Here is a 21230-nt window from a genome sequence, read left to right as displayed (position 1 = left end):
GAGTGCCCAGCCATCCTTCTGAATCCTTCAGAGCTGTGAAGCATTTTCATAAGTGCCCGCTGTAATTACTGGTGTGCTGGCAAGTCCTGCTTAGGAGAGATGTTCGCTGTGCTAACTCTATTGGGGGAATGCTGTCGTCTTCCCGAGTGCGTGCACCTGTGCTAAGAAAGCCCAGACTGCCATCGCAGGTGACACCTCTGCGGTGCCCGGAGAATGGTACGGGCGCGCTTTGCTGCTTCCGTTTGGTTGATGAAGACCGTGGGCTGGGAAATGGAAGGGCTCCCCTCCCGTGGCTCTGGAAGAGCTCGCTTGGTTTGCAGTGCGTTTGCAGTACGGCAAGCCTTCAGTGTGTTCCTCTTGATTTCCATAAGTAATTGTCAGCTGGTAAACAGCTCATTAGAAATACTGAAATTTATCTAATGAAAGCGGGATGGGAGCAACAGGGGAGGCAAGCTGCAGAAGATGTTGTGCGGAGCTTTCTCAGCACAGGGTGCTGTGATCTTTCTGTTCCCGTGTAGATTGGCCTGTAAAGGTTTTCTGCTCTATGACCCAGAGTATCACGGCATCCGCGTTCCTGGCGTGGGCTCTTAGGTGCTGCTGCAAAGCAAATAATAAATAGCCAGCAGATGGCTGGGGAAGCGGGAGTTGTGAATGAGAGCGGTGAGCATGAGCACAGCGTTTAAGATGCTGCTTGTGATTTACTTGCTGCATAATACTTGGTTTAACTCATCTCCCTACGTTTATGCGTTGTGTAAGTGCTCATGGCACAGACCCGAGCGTCGCAGACCAGGCTCAATGCTGTCTTGTCAGCACCGCTTTTTGCTTTCCCATGCTTTTCTGGCACGCGCTTGTGCCACGTCCCTTCCCCTGCGGGGACCTTTCTTTCCTCAGCTCGCTCCCAGGACATACCAGCTGGTTCCACATCTCCCTCCCACGTGCAGGGCGGTGAGGATGCTCAGGCACGGCGGGGTGGCAGCACTCACGGTGCAGCAGGGGCTCCGCACCCTGGGCACGGGGCAACCCCAGAGCGTCACCGTCCCCGTGCAGCCACCGCCAGCCTGCAGACACCCGAGTTTTCATAGCTGCAAGAAGCATCTGTAATGGGGATTAGTTTATAAAATGTTTGTGGTATAGTCATCTCGGGAGAGGATTTACTCGTGTAGCTTATTCCATTACTGAAAATTATGAGAGTTTAAATTGGTTAAATCCTGACGTGGATTCCTCCCCCGCCCCCCCAATCTCTGTTATTCCATAGGAAGCATGTTAATGAGTTAAACACAGTTAATAAAATGCAGCAAGCCAATATTTTTGGTAGCAGTTACTCTCAAAGGAAATAGAAACATTTAAATGGTTTCAACCTTTATGCATACTGATTTTTTTGCCGCCCTTTGTTCCTAAGGAACAGTTGAGTAAAATCCTGAAAAATATATATGGCTTAATGGCATTTGTAGCATTGAATTGATTTCTTGCACTGATAACACTTTAGCTACAGCTTAGATTGCATTTTTAATCTGTGTTTCAGTTGTAGGAGGTAATGATTTTTTTTAATTGCGGACTCTGTGTTTGTGGTATGGCTTTTTTTTTTTTTTTTCCTTCTTCCTCCTGCAAAGTCTTACTAAAGTGTTTGTGAGTTGGCTCCCTAACTCTATAAATGCTTTAATTCTCTGTGTTTATTTTAGGATTTAGAAGAGCTTCATTTGGACGAAATAAAACCTTCTGTGGTTTAAACAAAAGCAGCGCAGCGGCTGTGACTTATTTCTGTGTTTCTAACAAGCGTCTCTTGTAAAGCCCAAATATTAATATGCGTGGACGCCGAGTGTTGTCATACAGTAATATGTGATACACAATAAAACCTGTCAGTTCTGCGCACCACAGATATCTCTGGTTTCACCTCAGCATGAAAGCAAATGAATTCGTTTTAGCTCGAGCGAGTTCAGAGATCAAATGCCGGCACAGCAGAAGTGTCTGCCCTGGGACCGTGGCGCTGGGGTTGGCACATGGAGCACTGCCAGCCTCGCCCCCCGGCCGGGAGCAGCAGCCGGCCCAGGGCAGAGCGGTGCCGGAGCCGCCTCGGGCGCGTGACGACCCGGGCCTCTCCGGCACCGCGATTCACCCAGTGACGTTTTTTGTCCTGCAGATAAGCCTCAAGTGCGGGTTTCTCAGAATTACCCGGTGCAAGGCCTCACGAGAGAAGGGGAGCCGCTGGAACTGACCTGCGCAGCTTTTGGAAAACCACAGTAAGTTGGACGCTTCCCCAGGACGGAGCAGGTGGCCCGGGGCTGGCGCGGCCGTGCTGCAGGAGCGCGCAGGCGTCGCTTGGCCTCTGCTGCTATTGCAGACACTCAGTGTGCTATTCTCCGCTGCGAAGACGATGTGACAGTGTGAGAGAGAGAGCTGCTTTCTGCACCTGAGCATCTGCTGCGTCTATTCTGCTTTGCATTTATTCCCGTGTAGCTAAGGGTGCGGGATTTGCACCCGAAGGGCTCCTGGGAGGGCTCTGGCAGCCAGCGCAGCAAGCCCCCGGGTGCAGAAGCGAGAAGCCCCGCAGCCCCGCGCCTCTGCCCGGGGAGTGGCGTGGGTGGCAGTCGGTGGCAGCTGATCCGCAAAAGCGAGGTCAGGGGCCTGCGTACTGGAGCCTCGCGAGGTGCCGGTACGCAGAGGTAGGACTGGCACCGCAGAACTGAGCGGTTGTAAAGTGGAGTGGATCCCCCAGGTAAGGCAGTCTGTCTTTCCGCTTGTATTGACTATGTGATGATTTTCCTCCCTTTTGGTGCCCTGTGTGCTTTTTACAAAACGCAGGTTTTATTCTTTCTCCTCTTCTTGCCATGCCCTTGAGGCTTCCTTACATAGTTGAAGAAATTTATGGATCAGGAAAATCCTGGCAAGGGAGGGTAGATTTTCCTCTACACTTTCATTGTTGTTCTAATTTTAAGTTTTGTCGACTTTATTTTTTTAAAATACTTTCTCTTCCACTTGGATTTATGGCTGTCAAGTATTTACTATCTTCTTTTATTTTCGTCATGTTCATAAGATTTCTGCAAACATCCCTGGTGTCTGTCAGCGCCTCCTTGGTAGCGTGCCCAGAGCAGAGGAGCTATGCAGGTGCAGTCGAACTGGAAGCCATCCAGTCTGACAGTTCCGCCGCTGTGGGCAGTGACAGGCAGGGTGTCAGCACTCAACAGCGAGGGGCTTGGGGTGCTGTCACCGCCCCCCCCCCCCCCCCCCCCCCCTCCCCAGCAGCAGTGTTCCTGCTCTCCCACATCGCTTTGGTGGCTCCTGCTTCCCAGTTCCTTCTGTTCAGCACGAGGCCGATTCCTTCCCCTTACGTCAGAGACTGGCGTGTCCCCTGCTGAATTCCACGTTATGATCTAATCCCCGCTCAGGCTGTCAGAGCCCCTTTGCATTCCTCCTCTCATGGGTAACTGCAGTTCCTCCCATTTGCCATCGTCTGGGAATTTAATGAATAGGCTTCTTTACTTTTTTTTTTTTTCCCCTCCTCCTTCCAGGCTATGAATAAGACATACACATGTTAAATAAAACAGACACATCTCCCCAGCAGCATGCCACTTAACTTAACGTTACAGTGATGCTAAGAATGTGCTAGGAATCGGCTTATGAAGGTCACTTCACCTGTGTGTCTCAAAGCGTAAGAAAATATACAGGAAAATAATGGGCTGTGTTTAGCTCTATGTTTTTAATACAAAGAGGCTTCATAAAACCCTTTCCAGAGGTTTAAGATGAAGGGGGATGTTTCTCCAGTTAAATGAAACCATTTCTCTGCGAAATTTGGCACTATAAACATCGAGGGAGGGAAGCTCAGAGGAAAACAAAAGAGCAGAGAATAGAAGTTTCCATCTTGATACCCGTACAGGTATTTTCTTAGATTAGATGCAACTTCTGTCGTCCCCCTCCCCACCCCAGAGGTGGGGGGATGCTGAACTGGCCCCTGCTAGGACAGGCAGGGGGAGACACGTCTCTGGAAGCAGGCTGCCACGTAGCGCACGTGGCGTGTGAGACGCTGGGACTCAAAAACTGCAAACAGCCTCTTGATAACTGTAGCCAGGAGCATCCAAACTCTTCCCACCCTACCGAGGTTAAACTGCATTTCTGCTCTCCCAAGAGCTTCTGCTGCCTGTGCTGTGGCCCGCGTGCCCGACGGCGGGGAGGAGGGTGCCGAGCCCCTGCCCAGAACCAGCTCTCAGCTTCGCAGCCAATACCCAGGTGGCTGGGACATTGAAACTTCAGCAGCTTCTGCATCACAACAGGAGTCTCCCATTTGGGTGCTAAGGAAAGTCTGAGCTGTGAGATGCCTCCAGCAGTATGAGCTCCTGGCGAAGTCTGACTTGCAGGCTCTGGAACTGGGCAGGCTGAAAATTGTCATCCTGCGTGAAGCTCCCCTTTTAAGAGCTTGCTGTTGAGTCACCCTGAAAGATGCTGTGTTTTTCTCGCTGGGAAGGCTGTCTCAGGAGTAGCTGATGTGTCCCCTTACTGCTGCTTAAAGACGATGATAAATCTAAAATTTTTTTTTCTAATTCTTTTAAAGTTAAAAAAAAAAGGCAAACCAAAAAAACCACACACACCCCGCAAGGCCTGCAGCACTCGCCTTCTTTACTAGCTCTAACACAACAGGCTAATTTAATTCCCTAAATGATGCAAAGGTGATGCTCACTTTGGTTCCGCTAGCAAAGGGATGCAGGAGAGAGAGGCTGACAGTTGGCCAGGAGGGACTGGGGGAAGGAGGAAGGTGTTCCTCTCCTCCCACAGCTGAGATGCTCATAGCGAGCGGCACTGCCACCACCAAGGTTAAACAGGTCCATCGCATCGCTTTGTGGAAGGGTTCAAACCTGTTAAAATGTACCTGTTCTGCCACATGCTGTCCAGGTCTGCACTCAGAGCACCCTGTGGATGCACGTGTAGTCCCTAGCCTCAAAGATTTCAGGTTTACTGAATAAGCAAATGATTAACCACTAATGAACTTTCTTCCTGCTTGCATTAGTGTTTTCAGAAAATTTAAGGTCTGGATACAGTTTCCTGTTGGGTTAAAATAAATTTAAATTGAGGAAGCCCGACAGCATCCGGGCTTGACTAGTGCAAAAAAAAGTATGTGTTATTTCTTTACAGTTTTTTCTTGGTTTGGGCTTTCTGTCTGTGGATGAACTATTGAAGATGCCATCTTTACCATAGGAAAATAGTAATGTGATTGTTTCTTTTTCTCCCTCCTCTGTAGGCCTACGGACATGAGGTGGTTAAGAGTAGATGATGAGATGCCTCAACACGTTGTAGTGTCTGGTTCAAACCTTCTCATTAGTAACCTAAACAAAACAGATAATGGTACATACCGCTGTGAGGCTTCAAACGCGGTGGGGAAATCACATGCGGATTACATGCTGTTTGTATACGGTACGTGAGAAAAACCACCGTTCTTCTAGACTCATTTACACATAATTGCAACATACCGTGCTCTGAAAGCTTTGACAGAAGTTAACATTTTGCTTGATGCAAGATTTACAGATAGCTCCTGACACACCTACCTTATACCGGGCTGGGGTAGGGGCTGGAAAACCTTTGGTTTTGCTTCTGTGGCTCTCGGTGTCGTGCATCAGGTGCAGAGCCTGTGCCAGGGTCCGGCAGGCTCCGGTCTCCGGAGCTGTCCCGGTGGGCTTGCCGCAGCACTCCTGTGCTGGCAGGGGAAGCCTGAGGAAAAACCAGAGCAGGGGCATGGGGAGAACTGCCAAGTTCTCTGGCCTGACAGAGTTCTCCTAGGGCTTCTCCAAGAATTCCTTTTCCTTTTTTTGTAATACCTTCTCCAGTGTCTTCAGCAATGGTCCAGGGCGGGAGGGTTCTAGGTCTTTCATTAGCAAGTTAAATTACCAAAGAATCAGCCAGCATCCCCAGATAATTACAAACCAGTAAATAAACTGGAGGAATTAGATGCCTTGAGCCTGTATGTGGTGGCTGAGCAGGCACTAAAACATGCCCCAGCATCTTTTTAAAGTGCTGTTAAGTACCTACTTTAATTCTTCAGTTCCTCTGCATTATTTTGCTATTGCTTTAAACCCTGTGCTCCCACCACAAGGCGTTGCATATAATGAAGATTCGGTAGGCACTTGAAGAGTGATCCCCCAGTTTAATCATGAGCAATTCCCTTGGGCTGCATATTTGAAATCTATCTGTTAAGAGTGGTTGTTGTGTGGCTGGGCTACGCTTGTGGTGGGTGTTGGACTCTATGATCTTAAAGGTCTTTTCCAACCTAAACGATTCTGTGATTCTGCTCGGACCGGACCGTAACTTGCTTTGGTTGGAAGTTCATTCCATGCAACAGCTGCTTGAAGTTGTGCAGTCCGAATTCTCTTGTACTTGCTCTGATCCAAATCCATAGACAGGAATGTCACATCACCTGTCCAAATGCCACTTGCACGTGAGCAGTTTTAAGCCCAGTCTAAGAAACTTGTCTGAAGGCTGAAGAAAACACCAAAGCTACAGCTTTGAGCCGAAATTGGGCTCATCATCGGCCACATCATACAGGTGGTTCCAAAAGGCTTCAGTTCACAAAATGAAGTCAGGTATGCATTTGCGATGGAATAATTTGTATGCTCATGGTGTGGAAAGGAAAAAAAAAACCAAACTCATTCACTTGTTTCTTTAAACACCAATGTAATGTTGTGGAGAATAAAGAAGTTGAAATAGGACACAGGCAGTTCCCCATGAGATTCAAATGATGCAAAGCTGCTCCTGTACAGCACTTGTGGATGAGGCGCTTGCATTCTTTGCACGGTTTTACGTACTGGCTGGAGTGAGTGCTGGATGGACCCTCACCAATGTTACTGGCCTGGGATTTAGAGCTCAGTGTAACTCTCACACTCCTTCATTACTCTGCCATTTGGATGTGGGCGAGAACTAGACTGCACGGGACTTCCTCAGTGTTGCTCCCCCTTGGGGTTAAATCCACAGGAGGAGAGCCAAGACCATATTGTTTTAAAGGAGATGCAGGGTCCCAGGGGCCGCGGTGGGTGTCCCAGGGGTGGACTCAAGTTCAGGCACCTGGGAGACGTTTTGGCCATGTAGGGGAGGGCTTCTCAGGGTCTGGCAGGAGCTCAAGGGCAGATAAGGGTTTTGCATCCTCATTGCGTTCAGTTTCTGCTCGTTTGGGAGCATCCCGCTAGGGTCCAGCACTTTGGATGGCATAAAGAATCCTTTTAACCCTGAATTTAAAAGGGGGAGATCCAGAGCTGCTGGTGTGGAGGAAGCTGTTGGGCTGTGGGCATCATCCGAAGCCTTCTGGTACAGGACCGAACTCCGATGTCCCTGCGGGAAAGGGCTGCCACTGCCAGGGAGTGTGCTGCTCTTGCCCCGCTTGTCCAGGGAAAGCCTTTACGTCTCCAGCCCTTGGCACCTTTCCCCGCTGTGAGACAGCCAATATTATAGCAGCGCTGGAATCTGCATCCTTGCAGACGTGTCTCTGTAGGCGTAGCATGGAAGTTGGTGGGAACGTGTTTCACTGCTCATCCTCTGCCTTGCCGCTTGTCGGTGCAGGTCCCTCCCAGATCACCTTGCCTTGGGAGCGGGGGGATGCTGGGCACGGTCCCTTCGTGCCCGGGCTACCGCAGGGGAGTAGCCATAGCCTTAGCAGAGCCGCGGTCTGGTACACGTCCGCGAGAGCCGGGGTTGGCATAGCCCCCCTGCCAAAGGGTGCAAATGGCGCCTGGCAGCCAGGGCTGGCGAAGTGACCGCTGCCGTGTGTGCTGAACGCACCTCCCGCTGCTGTGCGCGTGGCGTGAGAGCTGTCCAGTCGCATTGACAAGCACCGAAAACATGTTGATTTGTAAAATGCGTTTCACGCTATCCTCCCCGTGGGAGTGGGCAGGCATATTTAGTAGAAAATTCTAGTGCGATTAGGTGCAATTTTTAAAAAAAAAAAAAATTTTTTTTTTTTTCCTTTTATGGAGGGAGAGCCTGCTGCATAGCATCGTCCCCGTGCAGTTGAGTGAAAGGCTGGGGACTTTCTTCCCCTCGTTCTGCTCTGCCTCAGCGGTTGCAGTCCCCACTGCTCCTGGGGAGACATTACATGTCATGAGCGAGCAAGGAGCGCCCCGTCAAAGCGTAGGGGATGCTTCAGCTGCAGGGGAAGGGCAGTAACTGCTCATGATAGAACCGTAAATAAGCGCTTGCAGTGAAGTGAACTCTGAGGTAATGTGTCTTAACTTTTGGGAAGTTGTATGGAAGATAATAAAGGTGCAGCATATAATTAAAGTTCAGATGTCTTAATTAGGGAATCTGAGAGAGCTCACTTGGAGATAAAAAGAGTAGCAGATGTGTTAGTGGTGAACAGTTGACATGCAGTAGAGGAAACCTACAATCAAAAGCCCATGAAACGTTTCATGCTCTATTATTGCCGAACGAATCCGTAGTTCAAAGTCTTCCCGACTACTTAGTGCGTTCAGTTTGATCATTTGATCATTTGGGCATTGATACATATTTTTTTCTTTTACATCTTCTCATATCTACCTTCTCCTGCCCAGTAATTTTGATGAGGATGTGCCCCTGTACATAACACAAATACTATGAAAAGCGGCGGCATTTGGAGTCTCAACAGGCCAAGTGTGTCTGAGCAGTGGTTATCCGTCCCGAAGAGAAACACACCCATTATCCGTGTTTCTCATTGACGATGCCCTAGTAGCCAAAACAAGAGCTTTCAACTGAAATTATCAGAAAAATACTGACTTTATTTATATTAAAAGATACCAGTGAAAATTCTCATACCTTGAAATTGATATTTATTAATGATGTTCTCGTTTCTTTGTATCTATTGCTATCTTTGAAGTAGTTCTTAACATCCTGCTGACGTGTATTCATAGAGGAAGAATAGTGAAGTTAATGGCCCTGGGAAGAAAGTGAGATGTATTCATGTGCTTGTTGATACTGAGCCTGTTAAGCGCAGCGGGGGCCCCTCACGCAGACCTCCCTCCTGGATGTTCAAATGTATATGTAGAAAAAAAACAGCAACACACCACCGTGTCTCTCTTTGTACATGTGAACTGTTCTTTTTGTTGTGGAAAGCGTGCCGTTGATTTATTTTTTTTTCTTATGCCTCCCATTCCATTTCTCTCTTTCTCATTGACTAATTTATGCTGGGGTTTTATTTATTTAATTTTTTTTTGGTTTTAGCATTGTAGAAGGCTAAAAGGGGGGAAGAGTTTGGGGGCCAGATTCTCCGGCGCGAGTGAGCCTGCGCGCAGCTCTGGCGGTGCAGGTTCGGCTCGAAGCCGTGCCTGGCTGCTGAGGATCTGGCCCACTGTCCTTAAAGCCAGCTGGGCAGCCCCCACCTGGCTTTAGAGGAGGACAGGTATCTGACAGCCGTGCTGCTTCTTAGCGTCCTTGTTTCTCTCTGATCACGATTGACCGCTGTTGTGTTCTGCTTGTTTTTTTCTTAATTTGCTTTTTTATTATTTTCCTTTTTATATTTTATCCAGATCCCCCCACAACTATCCCTCCTCCCACAACAACCACCACCACTACCACCACCATCCCTACCACCATCACAGGTATGGTACCTTCATAACCATTGGAAATGTCCTGAATGTTTATTGTCTTTTATGTATATAAGCAGAGCATGAAGCCTGGGGAAAAACAACAAATTAATTACTTGCAGGTTTTTTGTTGGTTTTGTTTTTGTTTTTGTTTTCTCGAATACACCCACTGTACAGCGCAAGTCCTGGTCCAGCAGTTCAGTGGGTTGGACCGTCCTTACTGCAGGTGTTTCGGAAATGCGGGAACTGCTGTGGCAGGAAAAGCTGTTAATTCCATTACTGGTGGCTAATATTGGGTGCTTTCGAATGAAGGATACGCACAGCCTTAGAACTCATTTAGTACGGGCAGTTGTTTCAGCCTGGACCCCATTAGTATCAATTTGTGAGCAACTTTATAGTCGGAAGCAGAAAGTTTGGTCTTCAGTAACTTCATTCACCTCGTGTGACTCGAGGTGCTTTCTCATGCCTGGATGTTTGGTCTCTCTCTGTGTTCAGCCCTCTACCTCGCTCTCCCGGAAAAGGGAATACCACCAGTCATTTTTTTTATTGAGGAGCCGAACACCACCTGTAGGACCCTTTTTGAGGAGCTGGCTGTTAGCGTTGTGAGTTTTTCCCTGTCTTGCAAGAAAATATTAATAAAAACAACCAGCTGATCACAAGTCACCTCTCTCTTTTACACACATCCATCATACTTCCTCACTAGACCTGACTGTCTCCACTCATAAGGAAGGCCTTTCAGGTTTATTTGTAACATTTGCATTGTCATTTTCTGATCTTTTCTATTTCAACTGCTGCTTTTGCTTTTGCTTGCTTGTTTTGGGGTTTTTTTTTGGTTTTGTTGTTGTTTTTTTTTTGAGGTGGAGGTGACAAACCCAAGGTGAGAATGGACCATTGAATAGTTAATGGCATAACGTTTATTGTTGCTGTAAACCATCCCCTGTGTAAATGCCTTCACATTTTGTTTGCTTTTATGACGTTGCTCAGCTGACTCTAACTGTCCTGCTCAGGGTGTTTTGTGGCTTCTTTCCTTCTGAGGTTTTTGCAACCAAGTCAGACTCCGCTGGCATGGACAAGCAATTGAAGTCTTTCTCCCAACGTGCCTTAATGCGCACTGTGCGTGCGCCGTCTGCCATCCACCATCGTGTTGTCCAGACCTTGCCATTCTCTGTCTTCCTCTTTCCAGGTGGTTATCAGTAAAACCGAACTCCAGGCACCCAAGTTTGGATGCTTGAGACCCTACCGTGAACACTCTCCCGTTTTGCAATTTGGTCACTTTGTTTCAGTTCTGTTTTTTTAATTTCTTAACTTAACCAGCTTTCATTTCAGAGTAGGTTTAAACTTTATTAGAGTCTCCTTAAGAGCCGTTTGCAGAGAAACACAGTCCCATGTGTCTTGGTGTAAATGGACGTGCATACAGTTTGCTTTTATTTTACGGTAATTTGTTAATGCTTTCAGTGAATTTGGGAAGGCTGAAAGGAAGAATTTGTCTTGACACTTGATTGACCCTGTTAAGTTAATTTTGGAGGCTGCAAATGTTAACGACTGTCCTTCTCCTGGGAAATGGATTGCTATCAGCCTGTCATCTCAGGGATCGCCCTGGGACTGGCTTCCAAAGCGCGTGCTAGCCTCACCTGCCATCTCGGGCTCTGAAGTAGTGCTTGTTCATAATAAATAGCAGATTTGTTGTTTGCTCTTCAACTCCAAGTGTTGCAGATTGATCATGAATTTTCAGTAGCCTCTGGGCTTCTAGGCTCTCCTCTGCAGTGGTTTTCTAGCTTTTTCATATTAAAGAAGGGGCTGTGGGTGGTTCTCAAAGTCAGAAAGGGCTGTTGCCAAGCCCCCTCCCCCAGCTGATTTCAAGCAATGGTCTGGCTGCTGTGTCGTGCTGCCCAGGTTTGCTAGTGGATCCCACAGGGTTTCTGCCATACGGCTGGGTCAGTGATGCTCAGCACCACCACAGCTACAGCTGAGTGGTGTGTCTCAAGCTGCAAGAAATGTCTCTTGAAGTCCTCCAACATGGAGAAGGGGGGATGGCAGGCTTGCAGGAAGGCAGGACCCGCTGGCCTGACAGTTTTCCAGCCGTTGCTCCTCAGTCACTTCCCATCAGAGCCGAGCAAAGCCCCGGGCACTGCCCAGTGTGAGGGTGCCGCTCCACGGGGAGGTACGGCTGCACTGGAAAAGGGTTAGATGCCCACACAGTGCAGTGACGGGCAGCTCTTGGTTTCCTGTACAAGCAGCGTTGGGGGTTGCTTTTCTCTCAGCCTTGCAGAAGTACCTTGGGGTCAGGCGCGTGCGGCCACCCGATGTTTTTCTCTCCCTTTTGTTTGCGATGATGAAGTATCTGAACTTCACAGCTTGCTGGCAGCCTGTTGGCAAGACCCAGGTGGGTCTCCACTGCCTCCTTCATGCTTTTCAGTATTGGCTTTGAACTGCTGAAGTGGCTAGAAATGTAATGAAAATGCGATGTTGTTCACTGGTTCCAGCAGTTCCTGCTTACTACAGCATACTTAGGCAGAAGATTAGTTAATGCTGGTAAGAGAAATGTTTATATTCTTCCCTGACACCGATCTAACGCTGAGTCGTCTTGATGTGTGCTTTCACATCTGCCCGCAAGCTCCGTGTGCTTTTCCCACAAAGAACAACAGCTGAGGCTTCACCTCCCCTGTTTGGGCAGGGATGTGCACGCGTGTGTTTTCCAGCCAGCAGCCAGGCAGCGTGAAGCTGCAGAAACTTCTGCTTCTCAGTAGTTAAGAGACTTTGTAGCTGGAAAAAATTAGGTCAAATTAACATAATCTCTGGAATTACATAGCATAGTCATGTTGAAACACTTTTTAAAGCCTCAAGAGACAATTGATACCTTAATTCCCATCATCACCAAAATGCTGAAATACTCTTCTAGGGCGACATAAGCGCTTTGGTAGCAGACGGGGTGTTTCTTGTCTCTGCTGGCAGCTGGGCGCGAGTCGTCTGCCAGCCAGCCGGCTTGAAAACCCTTCTTTAGGATGAGGGGTCTTGGAATCTGGTTTATTTTGCCTTTTCCCCCGTGTCTTGTATTATACTGACCTGCTTTGTGTCCCCTGAAACCATAGAGTAGTTCCCAAAAGCAGCTGTCTTGCTTTAATTTGAAAATAATTTTAAAAATATTGAAAATTAAAAAATAAACAATATAAAATTTAAAACATTTTAAAAATTTAAAAATAAAAAAAGAAAGAGACCTGCACTGAAACAGTTTCTGTGTCCAAACCTTGGGTTGTAGGTGTGCTGTCACCTCTGGTGGCTGCCCTGAGAAAATGACATTCTTGGAAGTAGTGCTTTTGAGTTATTGGACAGAGCTTGTTCTGGATTCGTTTACTCCTACTAAAACTATCCAACAGAGGAATCTTGAAGGGCTGTACTTGCCACTTGCCTGCGTGGCGAGTTACTCCTTTTGCACAGGTTCTGATGACAGGCGTCTTTTTTACTTGCTTACACGCGGTATTTCTACTCTAAACGTGTTCCGATATGACATGGAAACTCATCCGTGTCCTGAGGAGTTCGGCTGTGAGCGTGATGGGCGCTGCTCAGCACCTAGGAGCCAGGGGCCACAAGCAGGAGAGGACGCCAGAGCCACGTGCGGGGGTACAGTGGCCCGTGGCTGTTGGTCCCTGTGCCTGCAGAGTGCAGTGGGCTCCCCCACGTGCTCCTGGCCCTCTCGCGCCCACCCGGCTCCATGCCCAGAGCAGAGGGTCCCTTTATCGGCCCCTCTTGCTTGACAGGTCCTAATCCTGCATCGCTGCTGCTGTAGGCTTGATCTACAAAGGCACACTGAGCCCATAGAGCAGTTTTATGGCAGGGAGGTTTGGGGCAGGAAAAGCTAACCTGCTGCTTTTTTCCAGGAGAAGGAAAAGCTGAGCAGCGGTAAAGTTTCCAAAACAGCGCGACCTTTAAAGCTTTTCCGCTGTCGCTTCAGTGTAGGTGCTTGAAAAGATTTCCTGCGTGACAGTTTGATCTTTTTCATATATCCTCCAACTGCATTGATATTCTGACCGTCCTTTGGTGTTTCAGCTGTTATCGCTGGCAAGCCCTTTTTTATCAGTTCAAATTGTCCTTGTGGCTTTGTTCATTAAGATGTACAATATGATACAGCGGAGCAAACTGCATAATTTGAATTACCCCTAGAGTCGTTCCTTGAAATGCTGGTTTTCGACAGCTGTTGTTTCCTGGGAGATAAAGGTTCTTCATAATAGCAAAGCCCTCATCTTCAGGCATGGTGCGAGCGGAGCGATTTAGCCTGCCTTTTCAAGCATCCTCTTGCTGCCTTCACATAACACCTCCGCACCCCGGGATCTGCAGCGTGATTTGTACCTGCAGATTGGCGTTTATCGCGCTTCCTCTGCAGATGGATCAGGCAGGTGTCTTGGCAGTGGCTCGGTGGAGGCCTGGGGGTGCCGCATGCATGCACGTTCCTAGCATCTCCACCCTTGCAGCGGCTGCTACCGATTCTGCAGAGCCCCCGTGGTCCGTCCTGCGGCAGCACTGATGGCAGGCTGACAGGTCCCACAACGGCCTCTCCAACCCCGCTGACCCCTTCGAGTAGACAGCAGCAGGTGCGTGTGTGTGTTCAGGGGGCTGAAACTTCGTGGGTGGTGGGTTTAGCTTCGGAATTACCCGCAGTGCTCAAGCCTGCCCGGTGGACTCAGCCGTGAGCACCGAGCCTGTGCTGTGGAAGCACTCCCGTGTCCCCTCTTGAGGCTGGAGGTTTCATAACCAGGGGTGAGCGAGCTCTGGTTGACTTGACAGTGCTCAGAAGTCAGCGAGCTCCAAAGCAGGAGCTGTTAATTGATGCTGAGTCTGAGCATCAGCCCTGGACCGGGGTCGTGTCACCACTGAGGCTCTGTCTGCTTGGCAAGGGCACTCTCTTAAAAGACGCATTTTTGTGTCATCTCAGCCTCCTAAGAAATAATACATGGAAATCAAGTCTCCAAGAAGAAAGAATGTAGCAGGTTTCCAAATTCATGTGCCAGAAAACTTCCTCCAAACGAGGAAAATGATGATTTTTATCCTCAGCAGAAGGTTTTTTTTTTCCTTTTTCTGATTACAGCTGGTTGTGTGAAAAGCTACAGTTGCGTGGCGTTTATTCCAACAGTAATCCGAAAAGGTGGTGGGCGGGGAAAAGTGCAATAACAGTCATTCTTTGCTCAAATTACCTTACAGTAGGTTTGTGGGAGGTGAAGAGGCAGCGTGGGGATTACTGAAGCACGTATGTACCAGCAGAATCGCGGGCTTTGCATCTAAGCAGGTATGGTTGCTTGTGCTTGCTGCTACTGACGGTCACGTGGAATTTAGTCGTAAATAGGAAATGCCTTTCTTCCCCAGTCGAATCAAAGGCAGATGGCGGTGGTCCTGGCGGTCTCTCCCACTTTTCCAAGCGCCCCTTCCTTTGGAGATGCCCGTGCAGCAGGCAGGGAGCGGGCAGGGAGCCGGAGCCGCTGGGCACTCCTGGTTTGCTGCCAGCTTGCCACGTGTCCAGGTGCTCGGTGCCACCGCAGGGACTCAGCCCCAGGAGTTGTTCCCCCAACTTATTTATTATTTAACTTTTGCTTTTTGCTGAAGCTTCTGCATGTCCCCGGTAAAATGTCAAGTTAATTTTAAAGATGATACTGCACTCTTCTGACATTTTCATCCAGGATGTGACCGCATTAAAGGGAATAAAAGAAGAGAGAGTAGCTGACAGGCCTGTTACAGAAAATAAAATGAAATCAAATTCAGTCTTTTAGTACCGTGTCCAGTCAGCAGCAGGCAGGCTGCTGTCATGTCCAGTCTCACCAGTGGTGACATGGCATCAGCGGTGCAGAAGCCATCGTTTTGCGGGGCAGAGAAGGCATGCCTTTAGGGGAGCTGGGCGGGGGGGACCTGTCCCCTCTCCAGCAATGTAAGCTGGCTGGGGCAGAGCACAAAAGAGGTCGGGGCTTGCACAGTGCCCGGCCGCGTGGCGGGATGCCTTCTGAACCTGAGGTCTTCCCAGTTTTGGCAGGGCGGTGGGAGCGAGCGGCCCTGCCTGCCCAGCAGGTTGTTGCGGCTCCTGCCTGAAACCGTGGGCCGCTCTGTCGTTCCGAAGGTTGGTATTGAAACAAAACCACAGTCCTCGCGGATCTTTATGGAAAAACATGCAAAGGCATAGCCAGAGCCGCAGCGCTAATTTGGGGATATTTTTGTTCTTGTCACACACAACTTCCATACGGATTGTGATTATTTTTGTGAAACATCTGGTCCGCAAATCAAACTGTCTCTGGGGTGCATTGCAACATGCCCATGCACAAAAGCCTTCAGCAGCAAGCTGGAACCACTTTACAGAGCATCGTCACAGAGTATCGTAATGCAAAGTGCGTTGTCATCCATCCTCCCGAGGAGCTTCTAGCAAGGGAGAGGGTTGCTGTGCGTTGTCACTCGGGGGGTTCAAGCCCCTTTGCCCCTCAAACTACTCTCTCGTGATGTTGAAATGGAACATCTCTGCTTGTGTCCAACAGGGGTTTGTTCATTGGGAACGGCGGGGATTTTTGTAGGGCTTTGGAGTAGCCATAAGGACCTGAAAGAGAGTGGAGATCCTGTTGGTAATACTGCACACCGGCCCCTCAGGCCACTGTGAAGGCAGCGCCGGCAAGGAATTCCTGCTTGCCCTGGTCAGTCAGTGTGGAGTAGTCTGAAAAGTACTAAGAATAAGAGCTCGGATGTAACAGATTGGCTTTTGTTTTCAGTTCGGAGAGCAATGTGAAAAGCAGTAGATGGAATGGATATCTCTACTGGTTAATATGTCTTTAAATTTAAAAAAAATAAGGGTGTTGATGTGCTATTGTAATTCCCCTTACAATAGCTGTGTGTTTTGAAGCTCCAGTCTATCGTATGCTTCTGTAAGGCTGCAGCATTGCAGCTCCAGCATTCAGGTTGGTGAGTTTAATTTTGCTGTGGGGGTTTTAATATTCCTCCATCGTGCTCGTTCTGTTTGAGGCTGTGGACTTATTATGGACGAGTTTGAAGGGCCCAGTCTGTCACACTCCGCAAACAGTTTGAGGTTGGAGAGAATCCATTTGAGAAAATGAGGAGGCTTAGCAGCAGAGCTCGTAACTCAACTAAATGTTGCCCAGATGCTTTCATGCAGTAATTTTATAAATGTGTGTGTATGTGTTATGCACGCTTGTGTAGCTACCTAATGAAGTAGCGAGTGCCTAAAACTTGGGCGTCATCTGAGTTGTCTTAGCTGGCAGGTTACACCGTCTGTGTCGCAGGGCGATGTGCGCTGGTGTCTTCGTTCCAGAGCCGGCCAGGCTGAAGTCTGTTCATAGCACCAGTGCTAAAAAGAAACCACGATAAAGTGAAACATGCAGCTTTGTAGAGGCCAGTGGTTCCTTTCTCAGGTACCTTCTTTAATTAGAAACCTGCCCTCTGGGGAATTCATGCACACGTAGATTTTGAAAGGCCGTTGCATTGTTTTACTTTTCCCCATACAGCACGTTTTGTTGTCTTCCTGATTAAAATCAGGAAGAGAAGGAAGCCTTTAACTTGAGATGGAAAGAACCACATTGAGCCTCTCTGTTTATCTGCTTTCAGCATCCTCTCTGCTTTGCCATATCTCATAACACAGCCCTTTTTTCAGCACCAGCTTACCATTTTAAATGATAAGCATCAGCTTCATGCAGTTGTGTGGCTGCTCCTCACACGTATGGCTCAGGACCAGAATGGTGCTTTTTGGTGATGGCAAAGCCATTCACTGGCTTCGTTCAACCTTAAGTTAAGGCAGAGACATATTGAGGACTTGCTTGTTGGTCCGTGTTTGGTGAGGAAAGATGATTTTTCTTCTAGGACACGGGGCAGAAGCCTCATCTCTGGGGTTCTGTGTGCCTGGTCCGGTTTATAAATGAGGCTATTCTTGAGGGTGAAGTAGAAGCCAATGGAACGTACCTGCAATTCGGGAAACCACGTTTAAAGTTCGCCAATCCGTTTTAAAATTATAGGTTGTCTTAGCAGCAGCGTTGCAGGGCTGGGGCTGTTCCTTCCTGCGTAAGGCAGAACAGTGGTGGAGTTTGGTGTGCACACAGTTTTACCCGTATTCATTAATTTCATACCAAAGCAACAGTGACAATTTTTCTCTCCTTTGCCGTGCAACCACTGTAGTCATGTGCCTGTGTCGGGGGGGGCATTCTGCGCTTTGCTTTAACATGAGATTAATTCCTCTTCGGCACACCGTGTGTATGCAATGCATCTTCTCAAAGAAGACTCTGGGATTGAAAAGGACTTCCAGAAAACTCGCTCTAAACTTCAACTGGTCTGTGTTTCTATTGCAACCATCCAACCCATTTGCTAATCATAACTTTGTCATTCCAGCTGCAGCCAACATGTTGTTTGACTTGGATATTTGTTCGCACTTACAACCGCTTGAGATCTTTATTTTTTGTAACCTGTTGGTCTCTGTCCCCAGATGGGGAAGCGAGATGCACTGTCCAGTTTGCACTGTTTCTTGACTAATATCTCTTCCAGCACGTGAATACAAGTTTGCTTTCAGCAGATTCTCTATTTAGTGTAAAAGCTGACGTAACTTTTTTTATTTCAGGAAGACAGTAAATTGAGACTATTTATAGATGCCATCTCAGGAATTAATACCCAGCTTTACAACCCTTTGCAAATGACAACCTTACCTCCCTCCCACCTTCACCACCATTTTCCCCTTCACCGTTTGCTTGGTTAAAACGGGGCATCGCTTGGGGGTTGCTACCCAAACACAAAGAGAAGCCCCACTCTTGTTCTCCCTTTCTGCTTTGGAGGGCTTCCCTTGCAGCCTCCACCAGAGCTCCCAGCCGGAGAACAAGAGCTAGCGTCTTTAAGCGTGTGTTAGATTTGATTGCCAAGACGAGAACAGTCAATGTTGGCAGTGGGAACAGGCTAATGACAGCTTGATAATCTGTTATGCAAATCTTGGTGCAGTTTGTTAAATTGTGCAGGGTTTATTTGTTTTGCTTTCATAATTAAAGCATGTAGACCTTGTATCTGTAAGTAATGTGTATTCCTTGTATGATTCTTGTCTTCACTGGTGCTTCAGAAATTCAGACCTGGGCTGTCCTCTGCTAAATTGCAAAGGAACGGGTCTTTTTTTTTTTTTTTTTTTTTTTAACCCCCCACTGCTGCCTCTGAACGTGCAGGAGGACTACCCGTCCTAGGGTTCTCCAGACAGCATGTCAATTAGGGGAAATGCCAATGTGAATTGTCTATTGTTGCTACAAAACTCAAGCTCGGGGCTGCTTTGCAGAACTAAACACAGTAGAGTGCTTCTCTACACTTACTCGTACCATTTGAGTCATTGAAGCATTGCCTACATCAAACTGAGTGGAGCTGTGTGAAACTGGGACGGTGCTGTCGGCTGGAGGGTGCCGGTAGGGGTCTGCAGAGTTCCGGCTCTGCTGGGGGGAGCCAGCCCGCTAAACCAAGCAACCGGCAGCACGTGGCACACAGAACCACGTGAACAGTAGATGACTTTTGACAACTTTAATAAGCCAGTAGTTTGGATAACATGGATAAATACAGTTTAGATCTATTGGCGTAGAGAAGTAACACAGGACACAGTTAGAAAAAAACAGCAGATTTGGGTCACTCTTTAAAACTGCCTGTGGCAAACACCCGTGAAGGGATGAAGGGTCTCTGCGTTGGCAGGGCACCAACCCCCAAGAAATTTCCAGGGCTGTGCAATATGTACAGAGTAAAGTCATACTAACAGACTAACAACCAAAAAAATAAACCCCAGCATACTTTAATTACCAGTAGCTGCTAACCAGTTAGCTGTGGCAGCAGTGGTGCTGGTAACGTCCATCTGCCAGTTCTAGGGGAACATTTGTTGTGCTGAAAACCTTGCGCATCGTACAGGCACGTGGCTTGGTATAGCCAAGGGACGGGGCCACCTGTGCCTCGGAACTGGGTGGGAGATTTCCAGCAGCCTCTTTGCTTCTGAACATTTACTTGCCACCTCCAGGACGGCCTGGGTTCTGAGGCTGTGGCACATACTGACGTGCTCAGGGGTTCCCGACATCAGACAGAGCAGAAGAAGAGGTGGGAGCAGCTTGTCCCCTGGCCCTTAGGGCTTTGGTGAAGGCAATGTTTGAATGCATAAAAACTGTTTTCCAGGTGTCAGCTCTTTGTTCTGGTCTTGAGCTTCTGTTTTGGTCCCTACCAACTACAGTGTTGGTGTCGGTGTTCTCGCCTGTCTCCCGTTCCCCTGACTTTGCAACCACCAGTAATGTTCTGGCAAGGTCCTGGAAAAAGAGAAAAATTTACTGTTTTCCTCAGGCTCATAGCTTTTGAACTGGAGGCATGTCTTCTAAACAGTGCAACTCACTTCAAATGCTTTTTGCCTTTCATTTTATTATTGCTTGTCACGCAATGTTCTTTGAAAGCTTGCTCATATATTATCTGTTCCATTTTTTCCATTTTCCCTTTTTTTGCATGCTGTTCCTCCTGTTTCTTCCCTTCCTCCAATCCTCTGTTCCCGTGTGTAGACACAACGGCGACGACAGAACCTGCAGTTCACGGTTGGTATCACATTCCTGTTTATCTTATTTCTCAGCGCTGCTGAGTGGCAAGACAAGCCTGGGAAGGGGAAGCAAAAAAGGGAAATGTGTAGTCTTCAAGGGAAAACCATGTTTCAGGTGGACTGATCTCATAAATATAACATCATTTTTAAGGCTGGAAAGTCTGTCTGGTCTTGTCATTTCTGTTGTGAGCTTTGCAGCCAGCTGCTCCAGTGCCAGGCAAGCACCAAGCCCCCAAGCCCCGCGGACACGGTGTACGTGTCCGAGCAGCGCCAAGGAAGCGAATGATTCTCCTCTCACCTCGATTACTGGAGTAATTGCTTCACGCACGAAGAAGAAATCCAGCTTCTGAAAATGGGAACAGAAATCTCATTTTTTAAGAGCTGCTTGAAATCTTGAGGGTTCTTCTTTGCTTTTGAGTTTCTAAGGTCCAGGGGGTCTGCCAGCGTGGAGCAGCATTGGGTATTCTGGGGATGCTCTGCAGAGGAGCGCTCGCCGCAGAGGTCAGCAGTGAAGCTTGCATTATTACACTGCACAAGGAGGTTCAGAAAACAAATAGCAACACTTTCCTATCAGCATAGCAGTCTAGCAAACTAACCCTTCTCGTCTGCTCAAGGCAGTCTAGCTAACAGCTTGACAGCTTCCTTAGCTTCCTACAGTTTCAAAGCGAGCCTAGATTGTCATTTCAGACTGGAAGTTGAACATACCAGCTTTTGGCACAAGCTTGCTTTTCAGCTAAAGAACCAAAACCTCTGACGATTTTAATTAAGGCTAATCCATATTTGAGTTTGCTATTTTGGTTTCTTTTAACTCTGATAAATCGACTGTTTCTTTTACTGACAGACATTCGCAAGGCAGAACCGCCTCTTTTTCCTGCCTATGCCCAACGAGGCATTTCTTGGGCGGTGGCAAAGGGAGGACCAAGTAAAGGGGTGGTTAAGTGGTGATGCGCCGTATCAAGTGGAGGGATGTGCAGTTCTTGTCCCAAATAACTTACCTGCCTGGGTGCAGTTTCCCACCCGACCCGAAATCAGGAAGCAGTCAGGCATGTGTCTGCTTTCCGTACATTGCCCAGCTGCCTATGAATGTTTAACGTCAAGACTCAGCATGGGTAATCTTGTAGCTACCGTGATGAAAGTCACAGCAAAGTAAA

General features: G+C 48.1%; 1 protein-coding gene across 11 annotated transcripts in view; it reads left to right on the top strand.

The window, feature by feature from the left end:
• CADM1 (cell adhesion molecule 1) overlaps positions 1-21230 on the top strand; it is a 167693-nt gene that overhangs the window by 130619 nt on the left and 15844 nt on the right. For 6 of the 11 annotated variants that reach the window (XM_040615873.1, XM_040615871.1, XM_040615872.1 and 3 more), the window contains exons 6-9: positions 2138-2237; positions 5228-5400; positions 9471-9542; positions 20045-20077. In XM_040615873.1, coding sequence (XP_040471807.1) covers positions 2138-2237; positions 5228-5400; positions 9471-9542; positions 20045-20077 — 378 coding nt within the window. The remainder of the gene's footprint in view (positions 1-2137; positions 2238-5227; positions 5401-9470; positions 9543-20044; positions 20078-21230) is intronic. The other 5 variants (XM_040615874.1, XM_040615880.1, XM_040615878.1 and 2 more) reach the window with 3 other exon arrangements.

This window comes from Falco naumanni, chromosome 16, assembly GCF_017639655.2.
Source record: "Falco naumanni isolate bFalNau1 chromosome 16, bFalNau1.pat, whole genome shotgun sequence".
NCBI classification, from domain to species: Eukaryota; Metazoa; Chordata; class Aves; order Falconiformes; family Falconidae; genus Falco; species Falco naumanni.
Note: the sequence above shows the minus strand (reverse complement) of the source record. Positions and strands in the feature narration are given on the sequence as shown.